At 42.1% G+C, this 20,681-nt stretch overlaps 1 protein-coding gene across 1 annotated transcript; it reads left to right on the top strand.

The window, feature by feature from the left end:
* Window positions 1-178: 178 nt before the first annotated feature.
* On the top strand, window positions 179-19,021 carry ern1 (endoplasmic reticulum to nucleus signaling 1). Its single transcript, XM_030790390.1, has 22 exons — window positions 179-372; window positions 5,041-5,164; window positions 6,884-6,917; window positions 7,241-7,313; window positions 7,668-7,740; window positions 9,174-9,296; window positions 9,850-9,951; window positions 10,221-10,482; window positions 11,060-11,138; window positions 11,814-11,979; window positions 12,496-12,620; window positions 12,975-13,157; window positions 13,906-14,164; window positions 14,362-14,452; window positions 14,576-14,765; window positions 14,916-15,015; window positions 15,327-15,526; window positions 15,940-16,087; window positions 16,347-16,474; window positions 16,672-16,795; window positions 17,100-17,167; window positions 17,576-19,021. The coding sequence occupies exons 1-22, from the start codon at window positions 295-297 to the stop codon at window positions 17,951-17,953; spliced, it is 3,108 nt and encodes a 1,035-aa protein (XP_030646250.1). The 5' UTR covers window positions 179-294; the 3' UTR covers window positions 17,954-19,021.
* Window positions 19,022-20,681: the final 1,660 nt, after the last annotated feature.

The following is a 20,681-nucleotide window of genomic DNA, read 5'->3' as shown; positions in this document are numbered from 1 at the left end:
AACAGAGAGACAAATCTGATAAGGCACTACATATCCACAAGCTCTTTGCAGTCGCTTGTCCGATCAGCGGAAATTGCGTCACAGTCATGCTCCCAGCCCACAGCGAGTTACGCACAGGCGTACACGCATATGCTATCAAACAGGAAAAGTAAGGTTGGCCTGAATGCTCTGGCGAAAACAGAACGAACATCATGGAGACCTACTCTTGTCGATAATATCTCTTTAAATTTGAAATAACTCTTTTAACTATTGAAGACCCTGTTTTGTATGTGAGCTCGCTGTGTCTTGGGAAAGATGACCTGGGGTGTGTGTAGTCGGGCCCTTGTGTGGTGCATTTTCACGGCGCTTTTCAGCTTTAACCTGCTTGAAATGGTAAGTCGGCAAAGAGCCATTAGAAAGCATTGATTGCTGACTCTTTCGATGTTTATTTTAAACAGGCCTTAGAGAAAATTATTGGTTGATGAGTAGAAGTAATGTTGTCTAATGTTGTTACTGTAGAGTACTACAAGTCAAGGTATCTCGAAGTTCCCTACATATACCACATGATATAAAAGCTTGCTTGTCAAGCAAATTGGCAAACATGAAAGCGAACTGGCTTGTTTTTTTACCTTATGATGTGTATTGACTATGAGAGAATGATCCTTACTGTGTAGTTCGCTAAATTAATAGTGACTAATAGGCCTTTGAATTTTTGGCCAGTTGAAGTACTTGCACATTTTATTGAAAGATCAACAGTAGTAGATGGGCTCAGGTAGTAGTATGTAAGGAATGGAACGGTATCATTATCTGTTTAGAACTGCTAAGGTACAATATAAGAAGCCTGCTTATGTGAAGTAATATGTTTAGTCCAATAAATGAACAAATTCTGTAATCAGAGAAGACTTTTCTGTCATGTCATTGAGACTGTGGATGTTGGCCAAATTTATTTGAAATTTCACTGAATTTAATATCGCAGAATCTGTGAGCCCGGTGAGCGATCTGACCAGCGCAGATTAGGATGGATTAGATTTAAACCACTCATATTTTGTGTTAAAGGGTATAAGTAAAGTCTACGCCCGGATCCATTGCAAATCGGTATATATTGTGCAACTATTATGTAAGGAATTATCAAAAATCGGTTTACTTAGTATGTAAAAGTTCTAGAAGATCCCATTTGCACGTCTACATTTTATGTAAGTCTGTCCGCTAATAGTCCCCAAATTTGATGTACCCTCTTATCTGCACGTGTGCCTTTGATGCGTTCATTATTTGATCGCAATTCAATAGCCTACTTTTTAGTCGAATTTAATGTTTTTGTAAACGGTTTGTCAGAATTTGCAAGTAAAATCACTTTTAAAACCACATTTCTATTCCGTATTCAGAGTTTAGTCCTTGATGAAGGCTACAGTTTAAAAACAGTGACTGATAAGCCTCTGTGCTTGAAGTACTGATGATTAAAAAACGGCCTTCACGGCATGCAGCATTCCTTTTCCTGAATATTCATAGCCGTGAGTGGAACATGCAGGATCATGGGGATGCATTTAAAAATGACTCAAGTTAATGTAACCTCCAGAGATAATGTTGCCACCACTGCTTTCTCTCTCTTGTTTTTTCCTGGATGTTTCTCCAAATGGTGGGCCAATCTCGTGCGTTATTTTGAACCTGTCCTAATCTAACACATCTGAATTTAACATTCAGAGGCTCTTCGGGGTCTCTGATCATCCTAGTAATGCACGTTTTTGACTAGAGCAAAAGCGTAGTCAAGCTGTGACCCTTTAAAGGGAGCCTACCCAAGCTCCACAGAGTCAAGGGTTATGTTCCATGTCTTATCACAAAGAGAGTTGTACTACAGACATGGTTTAGAGCTAGAATATTCCTGCCACGTGATGGGCACACTTAGCCTAGTGAGAGAGAGTGCATTTGGTTTGTTGACATAAGGATACTAGATCTCAGAGCTTGCACCTGACAGCGTAGCCATGGATTCAAATCGTGTATGTCTACGCTGGTGTTTAGGCCCAATCATTTGTCTCAGCAACATATGGCTGCAAGTCCTCCTCTCTTTTTCTGTCTCCTATTTTTTATTTATGTTTTGAAGAGCATATTGACATAAAATAAATATGTTTCCAGTGTGCATCCCCTTGTTGCCTAAAGAGAACAACACAGCGTTATTAATCTTACCGTGTGGTTAAAAAAAGGTACTTTTTAAATTGACCTAGTTTCATCTACTGGTTTTTCATTCATGATTCATGTATTGTTTGAAATGCAAATCTAAGTGTCTGAAAGTTCAACAGCACAGGGCGGACTGGCCTTGCACTTTGAGTTTTTGAGAGACCTAATTATATTTTCATTTTTTAATGGTTGATGTTTCATTTCCCCTTTGAAACATTTCCTGTTTGGTTGGAGTGACAATCAAGCCATAAAACAGAATGATAAAAATCAATAACCAGTGCCGTCACAAAAACTTTCAATACAAACACAGAAAACTGCCTAGCTAGTGAACGAAAGTTAGGGTTCATTGGAGGAACATCTCAGAGTTCTGAGACAATGTCTGACTCAAATTCAAGCATGAGTGTGTTTCATATCTTAACAGAAGTAGGCCAAGCAAATTTAAATACCACTATTTTGTTATTATCTCTTTTTATTCAGCAATACTTCAAGATATGACATTTGAATGAGAGTGGATAACAAGGAGTTGTTGCTTTTGGCCTCTTTGTCTGCAGTGATGATTAATAATGGCCGGATACGTTTTAGTATCACATCTCGTATGAAAAATTCTCGTGTTTCCTCTCTTCTGACTCTGTAACATGAATAATCTGTATTAGGGAATGTGTACCCTCAGTCAATGAATGGGGGCAGGGTAGACCAATCACATGCTCTTTTAAGATGCAAGCACTGGAGTTAAATAACTGAAGCTTCAAGCATATACAGGGTGTTCAATAAGTAGGTGAATGTATTACTTCGGAGTAACTGGCCTCAATCTAGTGTGTGTAGCTTAGCCCATGCCAAAATTGTTTCTCCGTCTGCCCGTGCACAGTATTATGCAACCAGATTGTGCAATGTCTGACTTCAGTTGTTCAAAAGCAACATAACATTGAAATCATAGGAATGTTCCCTAGTTGCCTTCTCTTCTCAGAGAGAGACCAGAGTTTTCACTGAAGGGAGAGTCGTGCTCAAACTGAGTTACGCCACCAGTGTGTGTATACATATCAGAATACTGAGACTACAGATGACTCTATAAAGGATACAGGTGTCCGGGCCAGTTTTGTTTTGCTGTGAAACTGAGAGCGTGTTGGCCTTTTTTTAACGGGAGGGACTGGGGAGTGAAACAACTGTGGTGAGATCTCGGCCGGTTTTGAGTCCATGTGAGGCCGCAGTGCCCTGAGAACGGCCACAGATGTGCCGTGTTTGCTCTGGCTCGGGCCACTGTAGGCAGTGAGATTACCACCCAAAAAGGAAACTTTGTTTTCTCCTACACGCGCACACACACACATTTACACAAAAAAAAGTGGAGCCGAACCCCTCTCTTTCTTTTAAGTGACTCTGAGATTGTTTTAACTGCTCTCGAAAACCAATTCTGTTTCCCCCGCCGTTTTCAGTTCCATAAATCTGACAGAGGGAGAGAGAGAGCCGGCGGATTCGGAGAAACACGCTGTGATTCATTCGGTTTTGGTTTTTGCGTCGCGTTCCCCGCCCCGAGGTCACCCTTTAGCTCTGAGTGCGCAGCTCTTCGCTTCGCCGCAGAGAACTTGAGCGTAGGTAACGGTCTTAGATGAAAGAGTTGGTTTCGCCAGGCTCTCTACTCAAAAGTTGATCGCGCGGCAGAAAACCTCTTCTTTATCTTATAGCTCTGTGTGAGATGCGTGGAGACAGCCGTTGAAGTCCGGCTTTGTTGTGGGATCAGGTTGTGAAATTGAGGATTTGCCTCACCATGTTCCGCAATACTGTTACCCCACCCTCTCACTGGGTCCGTGTGCCAAAAGCCCATTTAAACAGATGTAAGTTGTTTTTTTTGTTTTTTTTCTGCTGCACTTGCTCAGTGAGCAACAGTCTGTTCTGGCTCGGAGCTCTCTGACTCATAGACTTTGACTGCACATCCGCATCTCTCTTTCTCTTTTCTCCTCTCCCGTTCTCCCCTCCAAACGTTTCGAGACTAACAGACACCCGAGTGTGCTTGGTGGACAGGCATATTCTCAATTGTACTCCATTCTTTCCCTCCCTGTCTCTATGAGCGAGGAGAGCTCTTGGAGCGAAATAATGTCCACATGGAGCCATGAGCTGCGTAGCCCACGCTGCACCTGGGCTGTGAAATGTTGAGTTTTGTCATTTTTTTTCTGGCCAAACTTGTGGTTTCGTTTGGGTACAGCATGGTAATCTTGCTGTCCTAAGTGATCCACCCCGCTTGGGTGATGCTTCTAGCTCCTAAATGGCCTTAAGCCTATTAACGGTGTCATAATGTTTCCTCGGTCTGAGGTTTCCAGTACAAACCGTCCGTTTTCCAAGGAAGGCTATCCATTTTAAAGAGCTGTCTGCTGGCCGCTTAATGGAAAGACTGCGAAAGGAAGTGGGTGATGAGAAGCGAGATAGAAAAAGCCTTACATTTTAATGAGCCCTGAAGACCTTTCCGATCCAAACCGACCACTGTTAGCCTTAACCTTTAATCATTAATCATTAATCACTCTCATTCGGTTCACAGCATTGGCCTCATCTTTTAACCCAGGTCTTTTTCGCTCCACGTTATCGCACGCCGAAGTGGGGCGGAATGATAATCAAACCATCTTTTGCTCATTGACTTATGCACGGGTTGCTCGGATAGATCGGGGTTCGTGTGCAGCAAGGCACTGTGACATCACGTCCATATGCAAAAGATTACCATCATGCAGAGCGGGGTCTTGACTTTTAGGCAATATGACAGACATCTGGTTAAAGAATGCAAACAGAAAAAAACCCCAAGCGAAGATAAAGTACATGTTTGTTTTTTTGTTGTTGTTGTTGTTTGTTTGGTTTTTTTTGCTGTGAGGGATGGCGTTTTAAAGCATCGCGTCTCTGCGTTTTGCTTCGCAGGGCGGCTGCAGCGGCACTAACACCGTCTCCCTGCCCGAGAGCTTGCTTTTCGTGTCCACCCTAGACGGCAACCTTCACGCAGTCAGCAAGAGATCCGGTTCAATCAAGTGGACCCTAAAGGAAGGTAAGAAAACCCTCTCCTCTGTGAGATCTGGCAACTTCTGTTGTTCCTCAAATGGCTAGCTCCGTGTTTGTGTTACACCTGTCAAACAAAAGACTTCTTTTGGGAAAGTATGGGGAAACGGAGCACACCCAGTGGCTTTGTGAGCATGAATACAGGCTTAGTATTGTCTGTACGGAGAAAGCATTGTCAGAGAAGACACTATATCTTGTGCTTAAATTCCTAAAACAGAGACACTGTTTCATTTCTTCGCGTGGATTTTTGCCTCCCCTTTGCACAGGACACTGCCTTGCTCTCTCTCATGTATGAGAGGTAAACAGCGATAATTATTATGATTGCTGAAGCTATCTGATCCTGCAGTTTAGACCTACACCCGCATGTACATGCTGTAATAGATATCCTATCTGTTATTGTAGCTGCAGCTTAAAGAATTTGTCTCTTTTCACACATTTATGACTGAAGATAATGCTGGTTTCCCAGAGTGCAATTGGAGGGGCTGAGGGAGGTTGCCACTGCTCCTAATGTCTATATGAGTGTAGCACACATGGATGATAATCATTAACTCATATCGAGAGGCATAAACACACCATCATCAAGGCCAGCCAATGTTGGCAGATTCATGTCACCCCCACACTTTTGTCCCGTGTGTCGTCAAGTATTGATCTCCCAGCTGTCACATCAGCAGCCCACTGTTTGCTGATTTAACATGCTTTCTACGGAATCTTTCCCCGCTCCCTGCGTTCTGTACCCGGAAACCCTGTTCAATATTCACCCCGTCCGCCCGGGTCACTTTTCACACACCTGCTATTTGGCCGCAGTGCCTTCAGCCCTCAGAGTAGACACAAACACACACACTCACACACACACACACACACAGAGAAACCTGATGCACAAGCTCAGCAAGTCATACAGGCGAAATGAGAGATTGCGAGGATACTGCTTAACGGCATGAAGGATGAAAAACCACTCCCTCATTCGCTGAACTCTGACCCCCCCCCCTCCCCCCCCCTTCCATAGAACCGCGCTTTGTTCTTTTCTCACTGACCTTGTGTGCCAGCATTATCACTGACTTGAGTGGCTGTTTGTGTAGTATTACCACGTTATCTGTGGGTCGTGGTTTTGTTTTTTTTTTTTGGCCACGTGTGAGCTGGGCCGTGGGCCTGTGCTCACACGCGCTGGCTCTCTCACTCTAGCTTTCGTCCATTTCACTGTTACCATCTCTCCATCCCTATTTTGATTGCTTTCTGTTTTTCCTCTATCTCTCCACTCCTCTACTATATATCTTGCTCTCCCTGTTGAATGGAAAGATCCCGCAGCTGCAGTTGTAGTTTCCACTCCATTCAGTGTATATGTGTGTGTGCGAGCATGCACGCACATATTAAACATACTACAAGGAGTGCAGATATTGAAGATGTGGGTTTTGTGGCATCCTCAGCCAAAGCTCCAAATCAGAATGAGGTCTCTGTGGGGGAGGGGAGGGTGGGGGTGCTGACACAAACAAATGGTGTAATTCCCTCGAATTTCTTTGAGGTGTGAATTTAACACTGCATGTTTGTTGTGTTGGTTGTGTCAATATTGTGCCAGTGACATTGAAAAAGACAACGGCTGGCCTACCCTGTTCTGAGTAGTCTTCGGGTTTGCTTAACGACCGTTGCATTTGCATTGAAAAAAACGATAGTGTGCTTAACACCTAACTGAAAAACTCATGTCTTATCCGTGCAGATCCTGTTCTTCAAGTCCCAACACACGTGGCAGAGTAAGTATTTCACTGACACTTTCACTTGTGCACACGCATTGTGTGTCTGCGTAAATGTGCATGTATGCATATTTTCAAGTCATTGATTGTGAAAACAGGAAAGCAGCAAGTTGCTGAATTTGCACGATTCTTCCTGTTCTTAATATCACGCAGCAAATCTTCTCACAACGTCTTTTCCACGAAGCCACTGATAACGTTAGAGCATGTTGCCTCACCTCAGACGTTAGAATACGCTTCAACCAAACATACAACCATTGAACATACAATGTACATACAACCATGCAAACTGTCCTCTGTGTGTGTGTGTGTGTGTTTCCTTGCAGGCCAGCGTTTCTCCCTGACCCTAACGATGGCAGTCTCTACTCTCTTGGAGGGAAAAACAGTGAAGGATTGACGGTGAGGAAGAACGTTTATGATTTTTTTTTTTTTTTTTTTTTTTTTTTTTTTAGATTTGGTTCCTCTTTCTCTTGAATCTCTTAACTGATGGTCTCAGCCACAGAACCACAGAGTGCTAGCACAGTCCAAGGGAAGGGAAGGGAAGGTGTAGGCACAGTTTAAAGTTCAGTTTCGACTTAGCTCGCTAATGCTTTTTGTAGCTGGAGTTTGTTACTATAATAACACATGACCTTCAGGCCTGAACTTTCACACATACTGTTGAATAAGGCAGATACACCATGAATGAATGAAAGTAATTCTATAACACGTGTTACACAGTAGACAGTTAAACACATATCTAATGTGTCGTTACAGAAACTACCCTTCACCATACCGGAGCTGGTACAAGCTTCACCCTGCCGAAGCTCTGATGGCATCCTCTATATGGGTATTTTGATTTTTGTCATCTCGAGAAAGCTTTGAGCTATTTATCACCAAACAGGCCTGTCATGGCTTCAAGACACAGATTCACATACTTGTCAGTTTATTCTGCGTAAATTGTATTACTTGAAACCATGGTTGTAAAACCAAGACATTACAAGATTACCCCTGTTTACTTAACTCTTTGTCTGGCCAGTGTGATGAAATCATGTTTTGTTTTGTTTTTTTTTTTTGGTTTGGTAGTATTTTTTGCGGTTAGTATGTCAAGCAGAGATTAACCTGTGCATGACATGTGACGTTCAACATATTTACGGTCATTCTTCAAGCACGTAGACACATTTTCTAGAGGCTTCTCTCAAAAAACTTGTTAATTTACTATACCAATGCCCACTTCCCTGCTGTTTTCACTGTTAAACAAATAGCCTTTATCTGTTGCCCCACCTCTGTATGTGTGTAGTGGGTGGTTATGGCGGTGTTGCTGTTAGACTTAGTTTGAGGAAGTGCCCTGTTCTTAAAAGCCATCTGTTTTGGCTACTAGGCAGTCTTTCATTGACTTGTAATCTCTCAAGTCTCTAACACAGGCCAGAAAGACTGGACTAATGCCAGTCCCTGCTCCAAATGGAGGAGCCGGCTTATAGTTTTGTTTTGGTTTTTTTTTTTTCTTTTTAATGACCAACGCCCTGCTCACCATGTAAATAATGATTCAATCACCCGGACTGAATCGGGTGTAGATAATGATTTAATCCCATCAGCTAGTTAATCCATTTGAAACGAGGTCACTCAGCAGGTTAGGTGTTTACGCTGGATGGCTGTTTACCTTTTTATCTCAGTACCGCGTAAAGAGTGGCTCTCACCACTTTAACCACCATCAGCTGAGCCGTCAACCACAGGATGTTGTCTCTTTGACTCATCACGCCAATGTTTTTAAGCCCAGACGCAAACGTTTGCCACTGCTCTTTGTGAAATGAATGATGTTTAACGTTGTGATAGCACATTTTAAATAATTCACGAGGTTAACAGTCTGTAGATGTGCTCACATTGAGTTTTCGGGTACTGAAGGTGCCAGAGAGCCACACTCGATAAGTCATTTTTTTTTTTTATCTGTTTATTTGGTTCTGTTGTTTTTCTCCAGCGTGGGTGGTTTGAAAGCAAAAGGAAACCGGCTAAACGAAATACACAGTAGGCTGAGTAACCACTCCTGAAAGCCAGAAATATCCCCATAAAAAGTTTCCACTGATGTAATCTATTTGAAATCGGTGGCAAGAAACTGCAATTTTTGTGTAACGCTCATGCTTTTTGTTTTGTTTTGGTTTGGGTTTTTTTTTTTTTTCTTTTTTTTTTTTTTTTTTGCAGTTTTGTTTTTATGTTTGACCACAACAGTTTTCCAGAAACACTTATAGTTTTTTCTGTCATGTCTTTGTGTGTATGCATCATCTCTAGGCAAGAAACAGGACGTCTGGTACGTGGTTGACCTCCTGACTGGGGAAAAACAGCAGACGCTAACGTCTTCCTTTGCCGAGATGCTGTGTCCGTCCTCGTCCCTGCTGTACCTGGGCCGCACAGGTAAGGGCCTCCCGAACTCACGCCACAAAGCCCGTGGAGACCCACCCCTCCGCGAGAGGACTACTTAACGCAGCTTATGTAAAATCTGAGAATGGAGCAAACAACCTGTTCTTTCACACATCCTCTGATCTATGTGAAGGTGACGTTGAATTTGCTGCCTTCCTCGAATTCTTGTTCCATTCATCTCAATTCTGCTGAGACCTCAGGGCGAATTTCTCAGGCCATTAACAGTCCCTGCTGAAAAATGTCACCTGCATATTTAGTGTAGTACTGATCGTATCTCTTACATAACAGTTTTCCAGTCCACTCAGTAAAAAAGTCTCTGGCCTCATAGTTTAAGAGGGCCCCATGGCTTGGCTTACGCATCTGATTAAACCCATCAAGGCCGTGGTGATCAGCTGGTCATTTCAGTGTAGTTTGTGCCAAACTGAAATGCTGAGGCCTTGGAAAACCCGGGAACGTTCTTTTAGTCATGGTGCAATTTGAATTATGAAGCATGTAGAACATGCATCGGTAAATGCGGCCAAGTGTTGATTGTGTGGTTGTTACACAGAATACACCATCACCATGTACGACACCAAGAGCAGAGAGCTACGCTGGAACGCCACCTACTCCGACTACGCATCCACGCTGCCTGACGATGACACCAAATACAGTAAGCCTCATCTGATGCGCACCTCATGTCTCGCCTTGCCTTTAAACCGGAGAGAAGAATAAAGCTGCCTTTTTTTAGGCACTGGGAGTTAAGAGAACAATGAGTCACGAAAATATGTTCAGTTTTTGCAAGCTAGTGTACCGGGTGGTGAAAGACAGAGAGAATTAGGTAGTTCCCCTTTTTTTGACGTCTGAGACCACATATCTCACTGTTCCTTTGAAACTGTAGGTCACATGGACTCTTTTTATACCTTTACTCTCTTCTGATAGAGATGGCTCACTTTGTGTCCAACGGGGACGGTCTGGTAGTGACGGTGGACAGTGAGTCCGGGGATGTGCAGTGGGTCCAGAATTACAACTCTCCTGTGGTGGCCATGTACATCTGGCAGCGAGAGGGACTGCGCAAAGTCCAACACACCAACGTCGCCGTGGAAACACTGCGTTACCTCACCTTCATGTCGGGGGACGTAGGCCGCATCACGCAGTGGAAGTACCCTTTTCCCAAGGAGAAGAAGCCCAAGGATAAGCTCACGTAAGTAGTCCTGTGTAGTCTTGAGCGAGATTGGAATCCAGTTAAAACAAGACATCGTACCTCCTCAAAGCAATTTAGTGCAGTTCAGCTCATTTCTGGATGATGTGCACATAATTCAAGAGTCATCATGTTTAAACGCCAAGTGAATAATGTATGTTTTAATTTGAGATCTGTGGAATTGCTGTTTATTTCCACATAATTCAGTTGTGCAACCCTGTTCATGCCAATACCTGTGATAGACAGTGGGGGTGGGGGTGGGGGGGTTGGGCACTGTACACTTCCAAAAAAACAGTTCCTTTATTTAAGAGGTCTACAGACACGTTCATAGTTCCATAAATCACCAGCTGATTTAATGGTTTGGTAGCGATAAAAGCTGTAAAGCTGGAGTTGGTGTGGTACAGACATGCCTCAATGGGGGGGAAAGACTTACTCAGCACTGTCTGTTCCTAAGAATTCCTAACATTCCCCGTGATTACTTGGACAGCTTCACCGTGCCGAGAGATTAAACGACTCTGTGTTTGCAAATCCTATGTGATGTAGTCGTTTAGGTTTCCATCTCTGGATTGTGTACCTGTAGGTCTACTCTGTATGTGGGGAGATACTCCACCAGTCTCTACGCCTCACCATCCCTGGTGCATGATGGAGTCACGGTGGTGGTGAGTATATGTGAACCTCACTTCTTCTGATCATCTTCGTCTGGACTGTGGGAGAGACAGCCACGCGTCTCTTCATGTGTGTGGGTTAGAGTGGTTTTCAGGCACACTCTCATCTTTGGCGCTGATGTTGTAACCTGGTCTGTGACCCGAGTGTATGGGCCTGATGGCTGACGGTGTGAAAACACACACAGAGAGGAGTAGGGGAAGAACAGAGACAACTTTATGTTAAGAGTTAAGAGAGTTCTTTTTTTTTATATATATATATATATATATATATATATATATATATATATATATATATATATATATAGGCAGCGTTTTAGCTCTTATCTCAGGAGTTGGGATTTTTGAAAACTGATAGACATTTACAATTTAATAATCATTTATTTGAATTGATTTTTATGATTATTCAGAAGAAGGACTCTCTTTTTTTTTTTTTTTTTTTTTTTTAAATCAGTAGACTTTTATACGGGTTCACTGGGACCTGCTGAGTTTGCACTGGAGAAGCCTAATAATCTGAATATATACTGTCATACTCTATATAGTTTCAAACTCTATATGCTCTTACACGCTATACTCTTATGCTTATATATAACATATATATCCTACTGTATTGTACTACACTCAGAACTATGTGTCTTTTGTTTGTTTGTGTGTGTGTGTGTGTGTGTGTAGCCTCGTGGCAGCATGTTTCCCATGCTGGAGGGCCCTAACAGCAGAGAGGCCAGTGTAGACGATGACCAGGAGTGTGTGATTACTCCCAGTACAAGTGTAAATTTCAACTCTGCCCTGAAAGAAGGAAACCGGATCAACTTCATGAAAAACTACCTACTTCTCATAGGTAACACCCAACAACATGCACTTATGCACACACACACACACACACACACACACACACACAGACATTCACACACTAACTCACTGTATGCTACTTTCTATAAAGTACGGCAGTGCTGCCCTCTGGTGGGAAGTGGACAGGGAGTCTGAATTGTCTTGGTTTTGCATTATGTTTTGCTGGTGTTGAGACAAATGTAGATTATAACCACTATCGCACTATCGTTGTTTACTGAACATACGTTCACAGCAGCATAGCAAATGTATATTGATATTAAGGCATTATGATGCGCCCCCCCCCCGCACGTAGCATGAAACATCTCGTGACTGAGTCGCTGACTTCCGAATTGCCAAATGGTTTTGGCATTGAATGCCACCACTGTAAATTATTTCAGTCATTCGCCAGTTTTTTTCTTCACTCATTGTTTTTTTGGGACTGTGAGTGAATGGATGGTTTGTGTAGCTGACTCTGTAAAGGTTAATGGAGGATAAGGATAATGGTTTTAATCTTGCTCTTCCATAGGCCATCATGAGACCCCGCCTGAAGCTCACAATAAGATCCTGGAGAGGTTTCCAGAGAGTCTCCCCCGCCAGCAGCCTAATGTCATCCCCCCCACCACAGAAAAGACCATTGAGGAGGTTAGAAGAGTGTGTGTGTGTGTGTGTGTGTGTGTGTTTTAGTCAGAGAATGCCAAGTCCATTTCCTTGCTATTTTAATAAGCATAAGTTATTATTGATTGCTGCATAGATTAACCTGTAGTGTCTATTCAGTTGAAATAGATGGAATATGTTTTATGAATCTAAGGGTAACGTACTTATGATAGAACAAAACAATGATTAACTCAGCAAGAACATGGCTAAACAACTACAGCTCAAAGAGTAATAGCAAAGATTTAAAAAAAAAACAACACAGACAGGTTTTCTACCACCTAATTTCTCCATTAAAACACGCTGACATCTTTAGACAATATTTTTTTTACTCCTTTCTGTTTGCACCAGAAGGTGAATGACAGCGGTAAGGAGGACTGTCGTCCCCTGCCCTCTGACACCTCCATCCAGGAGAAGCCAGGTCGCTCAGTACGGCTGGAGGCTCCTGTGGACTCTATGCTTAAGGACATGGCCACCATCATCTTCTGCACCTTCCTGCTGGCTGGCTGGGTGGTGTTTGTCATTGCCTACCCTAAGGTATAAGAAATCATTCCTCTTTATTACATGTTCATTTATCACTGGAAACTTGTCAGTGACTGGAAAGTCATGTTACACCAGTCACTAAGGAAGCATTGAAAGATCCATTAATGTGTGTTTGTATGTGTTGTTGATGATGTGTAGTTAAGTGTTTGTGCTGGTTTTATGTAATTGCAATGTAATTATATGTAATTAAGTATGACTCTTCTTAAAAAAGAAAAAAAAAAACTTGCCGTCCTTGCTGAGCAATTCATGCATAAAATCTTTCTGGTAGAAAATTATGTAAAATTCTCTGCTTTTTTTTTTTTGTTGTACTGCAGCAAAAAAAATGAGGTGTAACCAGTTGGCACACATTCCTAACTGTGTCTTAGGAATTTATTTGGGTTGTTTGAGTTGGTTTTGCAATTACAGAGAATTATTCATGGAAATTTATACCATGTATTTTAGATCAAATTAATCTGATGATTATGGAAGATCTGAAGTAATACTTCATTACAAATGAAAGATTCCATTCTAAACGAATGGAATAAAAAATGACTGAAAGTGTGCTTGAACGCTCGTTCACTAGAACAGAGGAGACCAAACAAAGTTGGTTTAGTTTCGAGTCAAATTAGGGCTGGAACAGAATTCTCCTGCTGGAGCATTTTGCCCTTTTGTTCTACAAAAGCGAGAATGTTCTTCAATTTGTGCTGTCTGTACCTGCTGTGTTAATGCTCGAAACTCTACTCTCTCTCTCTCTCTCTCTCAGAGCGTACACAAGCAGCAGCAGCTCCAACACCAGCAGTTTCAGAGGCAGATGGAGGAGAAGTTGGAGCTCCTGCAGAGACAGCAGCTAATCTTCCAGCCGCCCGTTGACCTGCCCCCCGACTCTGACTTCCTGGAGGTGGCGAGAGGTCGCTCGGAAAGCTCCGACCAAAGCAGTTCGAACGTCACCCCACGAGCATCCAACCACTCCAACCTGTCTGTGTCAGAGATCGGCGCCTCGGCCGTGGAACACGAGGAAGGAGGTAAGCATGAAAGAATGCTTGATTCAGTGATGATGTCTGAGCATTATGTTTTTGCTGTGTTAATCATCTGGGAATTTGCATTTGTAGTGTTGTGTGTCAAAATTGTTTTGGTTTGAGGTATAAATGTAAACATAGTCTTTGATGGCCTTTATTGTCTCTGGTTGTATCCTGACTGCTATATATCCTTTGTTGATCAGAAGAGATATCCAATATTGTTAGAGTTGGAAACATCACTTTCAACCCCAAAAATGTTCTTGGACATGGCGCTGAAGGAACCATTGTGTACAAGTGAGTCAAACAATTTTATTAGGACTAAACATTTTGCAAGAACTTTTCTGGATACAAGTGTGCCAGAAACACAATTTCCAGATTGAAATTAAATGTTTGTTTTTTTTCTCCTTTGTGACTCAGGGGTCAGTTTGATAATCGTCCAGTGGCGGTGAAAAGAATTCTCCCAGAATGCTTCAGTTTTGCTGACCGAGAAGTACAACTTCTCCGGGAATCGGATGAGCATCCCAACGTTATCCGCTACTTCTGCACAGAGAAGGACCGCCAGTTCCAGTATATCGCCATCGAACTGTGCAGCGCGTCACTGCAAGAAGCAAGTCACACCCTTTTCTCTCTCTCTCTCTCTCTCTGTCAGTACATCTGTCAATCTGTCTCTGTCCATCTGTCTCACACCTCTGAACTGAATATATCTGACATCAGTCCTCTCTGTCTCTCTCTCTCTCTCTCTCTCTCTTTCTCTCAGTATGTGGAGCGAAAGGATTTTGACAGGCACGGTCTGGAGCCAGTGACACTGCTTCAGCAAACCATGTCTGGATTGGCTCACCTGCATTCCCTAAATATAGGTAAGAATAAATAATAAAAAGAAACAGTCGTGTGACACACATTTATAAATGTTAGTCATACCTGAAACTACAGGCATTTAGCGTTTCCTCTTAATTCTTATCAGTCTCCTCGTCCTCTGCAGTTTTTATTGCCCCTGCTCTAACTGAATCAGCTCTACTAACAGTAGGACCCTTTAAAATCATTGAAAACAGAAAGTCTGAGCAGAAACAATGACACACTGGCTCATGTAAAAGTGCTATCGTGATCCATCCAATTGTTTGTTTGTTTGTTTGCCTGCCCCTTTTAAATTCAGCATCTCGTTTCTCCTTAGTCCACAGAGACTTGAAGCCTCACAACATCCTGGTGTCCATGCCTAACGCCCACGGGCGCGTCAAGGCGATGATCTCTGACTTTGGCCTGTGTAAGAAGCTGGCGGTGGGCAGACACAGCTTCAGCAGGAGGTCAGGGGTCCCCGGCACAGAGGGCTGGATCGCCCCAGAGGTGCTCAGTGAGGACAGCAAACACAACCCAGTGAGTGGACTGCACTTATGAGACCTCGCAAAGGAAACCCGAAATATGTTCTCCTCCTTTTTTGTAATATATTTTTTCAGGCATTTCAAAGATGTCTCTTGGCATATGCTCACATGTCTCTTGGTATATGCTCATAATTACACATCTTCAACCAGTGAAAATCACACATTATGGCACATTGTATGCAATCAATCAGACACATTTGCATGATTAACAGAACTGGTAATTGTTTGTCTGCGTTTGTCTGAACATGTTAATTCAAGGTGTGTACTCTGAATCAGTTTTAGAGGCACAAAATCTGTCACAAAACAGATGAATTTTGGGAGCAGAAGATCTGTGCTTTGTCCCTCCTCAGTTCGTTGTACTGACGCATTCTTAGTCAGACTTCTGTCTCTCTCTCTCCTCTCCCATAGACATGTATGGTGGACATCTTCTCTGCAGGCTGTGTGTTCTATTATGTGGTGTCTCAGGGAAGCCACCCTTTTGGAAAATCCCTGCAGCGGCAAGCCAACATTCTCCTGGGAGCTTACACATTGGACCACTTACTGCCAGACAAACATGGTAAGCTATCATTTCTTCTGCATGACCTCAGGTCTGATGCACAGGAAGTAGTTTTGAGAATTTACCGTCAGCATTAAAAGAAAACAAAAAAACAAAAAAACAAACGCTATGATCTTATCATTTCCCGGAAATTCTGTCTTCTGTCAACAGCAGTCACTGTCTGTAATCACAGAGTTAGTGCTAGCATTAACATCAGCCAATACACTGACTCTGAATCAGTCATTAAGTTGTTTTGGGCGTTTGATTTTGCCTTGAGCAGAGGACATCGTGGCTGCTGACCTGATTGAGCAGATGCTGAGTATGGAGCCACACAAGAGGCCCTCGGCAGAGAGAGTGCTGAAGCATCCTTTTTTCTGGAGCCTGGAGAAACAGCTGCAGTTCTTCCAGGTCCGAACAGTCAAATTCCCACTGCTCCGTAGTCTTAGAATATGAACCATGCACCTCTTTTGATTCCAGCAGGGTATTATTACTATTATTAATATAAAGTACTAAATTATTTTTAGGTTTTCAGTTTAAACGTTTTCTCAAATTTGAAGTTACATTTTCATGTTAAATGTTATTTTACTGTCATTGTGCTCTATTAGGATGTAAGTGACAGGATAGAGAAGGAACCAGTCGATGGACCAATCGTACGGCAGCTGGAGAGGGGAGGGCGGGCTGTGGTGAAAGGTGATTGGAGGGAACATATAACAGTGCCTCTACAAACAGGTAAATGCTGCTCTGTGATCAGACATAAAGTTGCATAGTATAACTGAGTTATGTTACTTAGAAAAGTAATACTCCAGCAGTGTCAGAGTGATCCTTAAAGGCTACGTGTTTTACATAGCAACCCATGCAACAGAAAATGTGTCTTATTACAAAACTGACAGAACTCCATGGCTGGTCATCCGAAAGAGATTTCTAATGTGACTAACAAGCTTGATATTGTTTGCAACAAACCATTGCATGATTTTTTTTGAGGATTGTGTATTGTGTTTTAAATTCTAGACTTGTAAAAACATTTCTCTTTTAGATCTACGCAAGTTCCGTTCATATAAAGGAGGATCAGTAAGAGATCTTCTCCGTGCTATGAGAAACAAGGCAAGTCTTTCTTATCAAATGACCTTTTTACATAGTTTGCATGTATGGTAACAGCTTCTGAACCACACTGTGAAGTGCAACTCAGGAAAAACAATTCAGCTGCATGGGGAGTGGTTTTGCTTGCCTTTGCACAAAGGGTACATTGCTTTGGTTTGACAAAAATGTTGTTGGCAACACAACAGCAGTCAATGAGAGATAAAGTTAAAATAGACATTTCAGTGTCCACTTGTGCTTTGCACTTGGAGTTCTTTTGAATCAACATTAGAAATACATTTAAAAGATGTATTTTACCAAATGCCAGGAAATGTTCATTTAATATGTAATTATTGAGTTTTTTTCATGCAGTTTTACTGACTGTCTTTGTTTGTTTCTCGTTAAAAAAAACTTTTTTTTTTCTCTCTCTAACAGAAGCATCATTACCGAGAATTGCCAGAAGAGGTGCAGGAGACGCTTGGCTCTGTTCCAGATAACTTTGTGTTTTATTTCACCTCCCGTTTCCCCCACCTGTTGCTCCACACATACCTGGCCATGCAAAGCTGCGCTCAGGAACGCCCTTTCCTGCCCTACTACCACAGCTCTCAGCTGCCAACACGGACTACACAGACATTTCCCCTGCCAAAGACCCCAGAGTCCCAGCCACCCACCGCCACACCCCCTTCCCCAGAGCCGGCTGCAGGACAAACAGACACACAGCCTTCACAGCCCGTCTTACCAGTATCAAACCCGGAGCACACGCCACCATCCGCACCATCTGCACCAACCATAAAGGAAGATGGGTCTGTGTGAAGTGACTGATCTGTGCACCTTTGAGGGTCTTTGTCATATGAGTGGACACATTCCAGGGTTGGTTTGGCTCTAAGAAGGTGTGGACTGGGCCTGCAGTGCCTAGGCCTCACCACTGGATGAGCTGCCTCCCGTTCTCAAGTGCCTTTGCGCTGCTCATATGAAGTCCCCTTAAGTTCTGAACTGTCCAAAGGTTTGTGGAAAGCGTGGAGCGTCTCGATGAAGATTGTTCACGCAGTCCACAGTCCGTCATGTACGTGCAAGTCAATGTTTTTTAGTTTTGTTTTGTTTTTTGGTTTGTTTGTTTTTTTGGACTCAGCTGAACTCTTTTGTAAAGGTAGAATATATTGTGAGGCCTAGGTATCTGGGGGGTGAGGAGTAATTTTGTTGAACACTTGAAGAGCACAGAAATATTGTGCAATGTTGGTATTTTGCAGTGAATGCTCTCACTGTTGAGTATATATTTTTGTAGAAATGATTCTAATGATCATTGATAATCGTTTGAAGTGGCCAGTGTGCCTTTTAAAATGACACTGTGTTATCTTTTTTGGCTGTGGGGTGAGAGTAGTTTCTTTTTTTTTTTTTTTTTTCTATTGCCAGTGTGGTTGTTAGCTGTCTGTCTCCCATATATTAACTATATCCTTGTTTTGACGAGGGCAAGATAAATGCTTAAAGGGATTTTGCAAAACACAGGAAACATATTTATACATTTCAAATTTTAAATGTCACATTATTCAAAATCCTTTTGCCATCATCTCAGCTGCATGTATCAAGTGTGGATGCAGGAGGGTTCATATTAGCAGTGGAACAAGCACTGAATTAACCTGCAACAATCCAGTTCTTTCAGAAACGGTTTTCATATACATGTAGATTATAGTCATTCCTGTCATTACTTTATAGGCTAAATTGCCAACCAGCGTCAATAAGCAAGAGTGTAGACAGTATTGGAGTTCTCTTGTTATGTCCCATGTTGTCATGTTGACGTGAAAATGCGAAACTAATTTTTCTTTCTTATTATGAGCACATTGACCTCAGGTGAATGTATTGTGCACCTCAAGAAATTGCTCCACTCAAATGTTTTTTTTTTTTTTTTTTTTTTTAACTCAAACAATATCCAGAAGGCATAAATGTATCCCCCATTTGTGCAAGTTGGGCACTACATTTTAAGATATTTTCGATGGCGTTGCATTTGGTGAAGGATGTATAAATGCATTAAAAACGGAAACATTATTTAATTTCCCCACAGAATTTGTACTATTACTGTAAGGTGCAGTATTGTCAATAGTTTTTTCATTATTTTCCTCTCCATGTCAATTGCAAGCTGCTATTGTACAACGCCAAATCTTATGAATAAATCATGATGTTCAGTATCTTTGTTCGTTCTTCGTCTAACTTTCGTTTTCTCGACTATCGAAAGTTATTGGGGAGGTAAACGCCTCTTTGTAGACAACACCGAGTCGTTGTTCCGCACTGATCTGAGTGTGAAGATAGATCGGCCCGACTATTCTCTCTCTGTCGATCTGAAATGCTCGTACAGCCATGCAGAAAAAAATGCTAGAAATTCAAGAAATGATCTGAAAGGAGTGTTATGGTGGAGATGGTAAGTAAATCGCTTCATGGTAAAAGCTCAAATTTGGAAGGAGACATTTATTAACGCGATAAGCCTATTTTTTCATGCAGTTAACGTTAGCAATGAGAGATGGTTAAGCGTGGCCTACAATATCTAACAGTAACACAAGTCAATTTGAGATACTTCTTGTGTGATCAAAACGGGAAATCATGGCTGTCATAGAACCTCTGTGCTTTGCCGCTCGTGCAAGGCGTCGTCGGAGAGTGCATCAGTCTCTGCAACTGGTATGAGACCGTGTAAGTGTGAGGTGAGGAGGCTCAGTAAATTCGTGATTTACGGCTAGTTATATAGATGCACGGTGTATATGCACACTTAATGGTTCCATTAAGTGTGCATCTGAATTAATTTTTTTGGAAGCCATTTCTGCCGAATTTTTATTGCGTTCTGATATAAAAAGTATTAAGAAATTGAACTTGAAGGATCGGGGTTGATACAGGGTGGATAAGACCAAACACAACAGATAGCCTTTTAGATGTTAAAGTGGTAGGCAGCATGAGTCACTATTTTAAAAAGAATGAGTAAACATTAACAAGTCGAAAACGAGGGATTCCAGGCTTCTTAATCACTGAGAGTAAGTATGAAATATATAACATTCTTAAGGGCTGGGGCGTCAGATTTATATATATATATATATAGCCTTTTTTTTTTTTTTTTTTGCAGAGCATCGCCTATATGCTCCTTTTTAAACAAAGTAGGCTAAATACCGACAAGGTCAACGAAACGACGTTGCTGAGGAAGTTCCTGCGCTAGAAAAAACTCCAACAGGCGTAGAATTTCAGTGAGCAGTAACTTCTTTTTATCTACAGCAGATGGCAGTGTGAACAAAACTAAAAGTGTAACAAGCTCGTCTTTCACAAAGGCTGTAATCAGTTTGTTTATTAAGTCCTTGCTGCATAGTTTCTCTAAACTATAGATATATCTATACATGCTCCCTACGTTAAAAAAAACACCTCCAATCAGTCACAGACTCTCTCTCTTTTTGTAAACGGTTTTTAGACTTTTAACTTTTAGAACGCTGGTACAGTGTTAAAATGCTTAATCATATGGACATTCAGATATGCTCGTCTGATCAGATGGCCATGTTATTAAAGAAGTTTTCTT

The sequence above is a fragment of the Chanos chanos genome, chromosome 13, assembly GCF_902362185.1.
Source record: "Chanos chanos chromosome 13, fChaCha1.1, whole genome shotgun sequence".
NCBI classification, from domain to species: domain Eukaryota; kingdom Metazoa; phylum Chordata; class Actinopteri; order Gonorynchiformes; family Chanidae; genus Chanos; species Chanos chanos.
Note: the sequence above shows the minus strand (reverse complement) of the source record. Positions and strands in the feature narration are given on the sequence as shown.